At 43.4% G+C, this 7,482-nt stretch overlaps 1 protein-coding gene across 1 annotated transcript in view; it reads left to right on the top strand.

Moving 5' to 3' along the window:
• ITPKA (inositol-trisphosphate 3-kinase A) overlaps positions 1-6,313 on the top strand; it is a 39,510-nt gene extending 33,197 nt beyond the window's left edge. The window contains exons 5-8 of the mRNA XM_074149547.1: positions 1,987-2,088; positions 2,974-3,045; positions 3,939-4,465; positions 6,248-6,313. Coding sequence (XP_074005648.1) covers positions 1,987-2,088; positions 2,974-3,045; positions 3,939-4,142 — 378 coding nt within the window. The 3' untranslated portion in view covers positions 4,143-4,465; positions 6,248-6,313. The remainder of the gene's footprint in view (positions 1-1,986; positions 2,089-2,973; positions 3,046-3,938; positions 4,466-6,247) is intronic.
• Positions 6,314-7,482: the final 1,169 nt, after the last annotated feature.

Here is a 7,482-nt window from a genome sequence, read left to right on the forward strand (position 1 = left end):
GGTCACGACTTTAACCCAGAGCCTGTTAAGGGAAGTCTGCAGAGGAATCTGAGCAAGACCACACAGGTTAATATAGGTAGCACTATTTTATGGAGTAGCCACACCTGCCCTCCTGCTAGCCGTGTCACTAATGAGAAGTGCTGCACGTGACCCACTAGCTGCACTGTGTGATGAACTGCTCTGCTGTGCAGGAATGTGTGTGGAGGCCCTGACATGGGTATGACTTCAAGGAGAGAGTCAAGCAAGTGCCTCCTGGGGATCAGGTACATCCAGAGTTGGTGCAAGGACCTGGTATGGAATATGAGGGATGGTGCCCTTCAAAATCTGGATGTTGTTTACAGTAAGTGAAGTCAGGCAGCAGTTAGGTTTCCTGCCAGCCACTGCAAAGGAGCAAAATCGTAAAAGTGTTTCTAAACAACAGGGAGGCAAGCAATTAGTCTGTCCAGACAAAAAAAAAAAAAAAGGACGAAAAGGGAACACACAGCAGCTATTCCAGACTTTGCTCGGGGATTTGGGGCACCGGGAGAAATTATTTTTAAAACAACCTTACTCCAGTGAAGAGGTACGAAGCATCAGACAGCATTCCAAATTTCTACGTGCTGCTGAATATTATCATACATCAGATCAGATGGCTCCTAACTTTCACTGCCTACCTGCTGAACTTCACTTGCATAACTTACACATCTCATCAGGCTGACATGCCACACTTGTATCTGGCCCACGGCCTTGGAATAAGATTCTGTTTATTCTGCTGCTAGAAAGTCTGGTAGGTGGGAGGCTGTTCTGCATGGCTTTGCCATTCAGTCAGTTCAGTCTCTTGCATGATAAATCTGGAAATTTAGCGTTATCAGGTTTTTTTATGTATATACTAGGGGCTGAGTTCTGCTGTGGAGTAAATAGTGTTTCACCTACTGAGGCTGGGACCGAATTTACCCAGTTTTGGTGCAGTGACTTTTAACATGTGGGAGGGAACACATTTTGATGACTTGTTGATTTAGTCTTACAATGGAGATGAGGTACTTTGTTGGACTGATACGATGGAGAGGAATACCGTTTGATAATCTTGCAGGCTTTTAGCGTATACAGGCTACCGACTATTTTACATGTGAGTCCTAAAAGCTCGTAGCTGTTTCTCTTGAAGCAACAGGGATGTTCTTGGAGAAATGCATATTCATATAGTCTGTGTTGAACAGATATCTCTGATTCGTGCACTGCTCTTACTTGTAGCCCCACAAACATGAACCGGTCACTACCAGCACATGAAATGAATTGGTTTTTCAGTAGCAGGATGCTGCTGAATGGATGGTGAGTCGTACCGCTAGCACAAAAATACTCTGAATTTCTCCAGGACCCAGTCGGATACAAGCATGCACTCTCCCTTGCCAAAATTCACACACCTGTTTTGCCACTGCTAGCAATTGTCATTCCTAGCATGGCAAATCCCGAGTTGTTCTTGGCTGCAACTAGTGACTTCTGGGTCACATTAATGTGCAAAGTTATATTGGGAACTGAGTCTTAATCACAATGCTTTGATTTCCCTATTGAAAAACAAAAATAATAATAAAACCAAACAAAAGTGACTAGTACTGGGTTTGAAAATGTCCCCTTACACCCGCAGCCAGGGTTTGACTGCGCCAAGCTAGGTGAGAGGACAACCAAAGAGGTCACTGTGGTTTGCCCCATTGAACTTTGTACTACTATTACTACTGACATGAGAAAACCCTCCTGCAAGCTGGCAATACCATGAGTTTGGGGTTTTTTTCAACTGCACTCAACAGGAAATGCAGTGCCATTTAAAGTTATCCAATCAGCTTTTCTGTCTTTTCTCCACTTCTTGCTTGGCTTATCTGCTCTCTTCCTGTTCAACTACTGGCTTTCATCTGGTTAGCGAGAGCTGAGCTGCTCGTGGTTCAAGAGGATTGACTGATGAAGGGAATGATACGTGTGTATTAAAATCATCTCATGTCTTTGTGTGTTTTTGCGCAGAAGGCGGATGGAACATGTAACACAAACTTCAAAACTACGAAGACACAGGAGCAAGTTCTACAGGTTTTTGTGGAATTCATTGAGGGCAACACAACTATTCTGGTGAGTCTGAACTCTTCGGGTTCACTGATCTTTGACCCAATGAACATGCTTCAGCGCCACGTGTCCTCTGGTACAAGAAAGATCAATGAAACTGTCAAGGAAGAAAATGGTTTGGACTCCCAGTCCCTCTCAGCAGGTGGAGTGGGCGTGGGGACTTGGTGGGCTGTGAGAAGTATTTGGCTGAGACCAGTTCTGGCAGCTCTTGCCAGGAGTTCAGCTCAAGTTCCTCACGCTAGCAAAATGTCACTCGAGGTAACTTATGGCTTGCAGTCAGCTTTGACCATGAGCGTTAGATGCATCAGAGATGCATAGATGGTGTCTAAGCAAGGATTGTGTTGGCAGGAAAACTTGTGATTTGGGAATTCAGTCTGGAGAGGATAAAACCAGAGGATGGGGGCAGGAAGTGAGACTGGTGGCTGGCTGTGCTCCTGTGTGTGAGATTAGCCTCAAGAGCAATTCCTGTGTGCTGCTTCAGCATGGTTGAAGCTCCTTGTCTAACACAATTTAATTCCCTTTTCACTGCGGAGAACTGAAAGATTTTTAATTGCTTGAAACTTTTTCATCTTTATTAAAAAGAAAAAAAAAAGGGGGGGGGGATGCAGAAGGTGTGCAGCCAGATGCTATCTCACTGCATCCAAAGCAAGCCAGGTAAGTAAGCTCAGTGTGACACACGCAGCAGAGACACTCCAGTCTGTTCATTCACTATGAAAGCCTGTTAAAGTGTGTTTTCAGTTTGATTTTCAAATGATGAACCTGTTGCTTTGAAGGGCCTCTAGCCTAAAAGTAACATGATCTCTTCGTTATATTGACTCTTGTAAACAGAGTATCTTCATTCATTCTTTACTTCAGTGTTTACGGTTTGTTTTTTTCCTCCTCTTCCTCCAGAAAAAATACCTCAAGCGTCTGCAGGAAATTCATATAATTCTTGAATCCTCAGACTTCTTCAAGCGACACGAGGTGAGCAGTGAGTGTAATGCTGTGTGGGTGCGTTGCTGCTTTGCTTGGTCCTTCAGATGTACTTCAGAATAGCCTGCTGTACTAGTAAGGAGTTTGTAGTAGAAAAAAAACTAATATATGTTAACAACATAGATACCTCAAAGCCTCCATCACAATGATACAGAAGATTAAACCACCTGAGGAATAATAAATCCTCCCATCTTTATAACATCCCAGCACTTACAGCTCTGGGCCACTGCAGGGAATGGCTTATTACTACCAGCTTCCTGTGGTTTCTCTTATCTTGGTGTGTTCCAGTGGGAATCTTTGTGGTGTGATGGTAATGTGGAAGCTTGTGTTTGCTACAGTAGTATTCGGTTGTAGTTTGACAATGACTTTGGTGTACTGGATTTACGTTGAAAGACCGTATAATTCCACTCTGTGTGTTCTCCTTGTCTGTTTTGCTGTGGAGAAGGCATCATTAGCATTGTAAGTTCTGCTCGTTACAGCTCAAGATTGTGAGGTCAGACATTCTGTTTTACGTTGTTGATTTCCTCCTCTCAGTAGAGGTATTTTTATTAATCATGGGTCATGGTCTTTCTTTGAAAGTAGTCACTGGCTTTTGCTGAATTGCTCAAATTGAGACCTGCTGCCAAGTGAGCTGGAGAATTGCTTTTCTTCGTTTTGTCTGCTGGGTCCCTTTTGCCACCTACAGGCCCATTAATACCTTACTAATTGATATGGTTATGCAAATCGGGCACGTAAATTGTCAATGTGTGAGTGCAGCCCAATGGTCTGTTGGGTCACAGGTGAGAAGGTCATCTGAGGAGGTCATCTTCTTAGTGGGAAGCATTAAGTGATGGGGGAGAGCTAAAGATGTGTTTTTAACCACATCATCTCAATCTGTCTTCCAGGTCGTTGGAAGTTCACTACTTTTTGTACATGATAGCACTGGGAATGCCAACGTGTGGCTGATCGATTTTGGAAAGACCACGCTTCTCCCTGATGGGCAGACACTGGATCACAGGATTCCTTGGCAAGAAGGCAACAGGGAGGATGGGTACTTGTTGGGATTGGACAATTTGATTGGCATCTTGGAAAGCATCACTGAAAGATGAGTTGAGAATGGCACAAAACTTGCAGGGCTGCTCTGTAACTTTCTGCTCTACTGGGATCACTCAGAAGGAAACCTTTAACTCCCTCTAAACTCCTGAGGTCACCAGTGCAGAGGGAGCTGCATCCAGAACCCAGCAGTTAGTCATCAAAACGACTTTACATCGGCCCTCTATGAACCTAAGTAACTCCAGATTGGTCTGTATTGCACCAGCCTAACTTCAGACTGGTCCTCAGAGAATGAAGATCTCCCTACTCAGGAAACACACCAGCGCGAGTCAAGAGATCTGTATGGTAAACCAGAAAGATTCTGATTTCTGGCAAACAGGTGGGACTCCAGATTACTTCTTAGTGAACCAGAGCAAGTGGTTGGGGATTCAGGGTAGGAATAACAATTTTCAGGGAACTGCATAGTTTTGAAACCAGCAAGAGTGTTGTGGTTTTTTTTTTTCTCCCCCTAATTCCAAGTCTCCTTGCTCCTGTGTACACTATAGGTTAGAGCACCAGCTTCTGCTGCATCGTGTTACAGTGTGCACAAGGTGGAAACAGGTGATAATCACAAGAATCTGGAGTAAAGGGAGACAGCAGTTTGTAGTGGCTGGATGTGCTAACTGCTGTTGACCGTTCTTCTTCTTCCCTACCCCAGCCCGGATTCTCTTCTATCCAAGAACAGCCTTTGCTTTTACGTAGCCTCTCAGGAGATTACAAATACTCTAGGGAGAGAATAGCAGTCTATTGTCTCCAACAACATCTGACTTTCAGACTGGGTGGGCTGTTGGAGAAGTGCCTGCCTTGGCAAGTTTGGCCTCTTGCAGCTGAACTGCAGTTCTGAAAATCAGCAATGACTCTTTCGCACACAGACCAGGGAACTAAGGGTTGTTTTGGTTTTTTTTCAAGGCTTGTTTATTTTTAAAGACAAAGCCCCTATACACGTGCACACACACGCTCGCACTAGTAGCCAGCAACCAATGTGATCTCTTAAGATCATGGTTTGACTGACTCCTAATGCGCATTTCTCCTTGGCCATATTCCTCTTCCCAATCCGATGCTGCCACTTCAGCGTATAGACTGGCGCAGCGATCGGGAAGGTAATGTTTCTGCATTCACAGCATTACACTAATGATGAGAGAATTCCCAGGTGTCCTTCCTCCAAGGTATCAGCTGTTAACTCAGGGCAGTTTGGGGGAAGGAATGTCAATATATCCCGTCCCCTAGTCCCCGTTGGGAATTGCAGGGGTATCTGTGAGTCATTCTTCTTTTGCTGTGGCCCAGGCACAGCCACAGAAAGTTCACAGTGTTTAGGTTAAAATCAAGAAAGACTGAAGTGGTTTCTTGTAATGGCTTCACATACCTTCTCTATTGGTTGCTTCCACTCACTTGAACAGTTCTTTAAATTCTATCAGTATAAATACTATCAGTATTCACATGTTCACTCACATTCCAGGTTTTAACATAAATAACATGATGATGCAGTTTTCAAACTGAGGGCAAGGCTTATATTGCTATTTGATTGTTAATCCCCTTTCAACACCTAAAGCTGGTAACGCACATCGAAATTGCTGTCTTTTGCCCGTGTCCTGTCTTCAGAAGAGATTCTGAGAATTTTAGCATGTATCAAGGTGACTCCATGCTTTGGGACAGTGCTATTTGAATAATAATTGTGATCATGAGCAAAAAAAGACTGTAGAGTACAGAACTGGAATGAAATGTATCTATAACATTTGTAATTAGAATTGAGCCTAAATAACTTCTAAAAGGGGTTCCTATAGATAACATGCTACTGTAGTAAAGAGATCGGTCAGATTTAATAACTTTTTCATGACCTCTAAACAAAGCATCAGTATTAAAAATTCAAGCTCAGTTGTGACCTAAAAGTTAGATGCCATAGAGTGGGTATTCTGTGGGAAGTAATGACATGTGGAAACATTTCATCCTAAACCAGAAGTTGTTTGAATTTGTAATTATGTTTGCAGTTCACTGCAAGTTCAGACTTCTTCTGTGGCCTCCCAGTTTTATTTTCATGATAGCATGCTAATGATTTTTCTGCTTAGATCTTTCAGAGGGTTTACACTTTTTTAAGTGACAGTGAGCACAGATATTATCATTCCAGATGCCTTCTAACTTTTGAACTGCTATGAGATGACAAATTAATCTGTGGGGAATTTCATACAATTTTAAAAGGAAAAAAAAAAAAAGAAGTCTTCCTCCTTTCCTGCAGCCAACAGGTAAGCCATCGGTTAGCAGCGCTTAAGGAGAATTACCTTTCCTATGAGACTGCAATTGCAAGCAGTCCTACCATAATAATAATTAAAAACATTAGAAAAGTCAGAAATTAGACTGTTAAGGTGATAGAATTCATTAGTGGTTTGCCTAAGTAATCTTCAGAGTTAAATTTCTTTCTTCTGTTACCATGTGTAAATCTTTTGCACCGGTGTAACTTCTTATTTTCTAGAGGGGAGATTTAGAGGGTAAAAGTTGATGCTCAAATGTCAGCTGAGAATTTGAGACAAACTTTTAGAGTGATGCCCAGTTCTAAAGGAGAACTAGAAGCAATGTGGTATCAGTAGCTTCAAAAAAACCCACACGCTGCTACCACCTGGATGGGGTGCAGTATGTGGTTGTGGGGGAAAACATGGAGAATGATCCATTCCTCTGCAGTTGTTGAAAAGGTTCAGGGGGAAAAAAGCAAACCTCTGCTAAAGCAGACTTTGTTTGGAAACTCATTCTAGACGATGAATAGTTCTAGGAAGTTAGTTTTTAAATGGCCCTTTGGCTTGTGAAGGGATTAGAAGGGAAGAAGCCACAATTTCTGCTGCTGTTATGGGAAAGGAGAAAAGGAGGCAGCTTTTCATTAGCAAACTGCGAGTAGAGGACTGCAGCTGAGCACTGGAGCTCAAAGAGCTCATGAGCAACCTACCACAGGGTATGTTTGGTACCGTGATTTGCATGGGATAGCCCAGAGTGACTGTCTGTGTACACTTACATGCTAGTGTGAGGGAGCAGCGTAGCCTTCTTTCACTAGGGGTCAGCTGCCTTGAATAAGCTTCTATTTACCAGAGGGCCAGCGTGGTGCCTGTGCACAGGCATGTAACGTAGAAGAGCTGATGCGGCATAACCAAGGTACTTGTTCACATACAAGCCCAGAGTGTAGTTCTTTAATGCCTCTGCTGAGATATTGCCTCACTCTGGAGACACCGAGAGCATGTGTTTCCACAGCACGGGAAGATGTGCTGGCCCAGAGGCACGTTGGTGCTGAACAGCTCACCTCTGACTTAGGCACCGAGGTCTTCAAACTCACTAGTTAGATGCAGCAATACTTACTGCTGTAGCTGCTGCATTCCTGTA

The sequence above is a fragment of the Numenius arquata genome, chromosome 6 (assembly GCF_964106895.1).
Source record: "Numenius arquata chromosome 6, bNumArq3.hap1.1, whole genome shotgun sequence".
In the NCBI taxonomy this organism is placed as follows: domain Eukaryota; kingdom Metazoa; phylum Chordata; class Aves; order Charadriiformes; family Scolopacidae; genus Numenius; species Numenius arquata.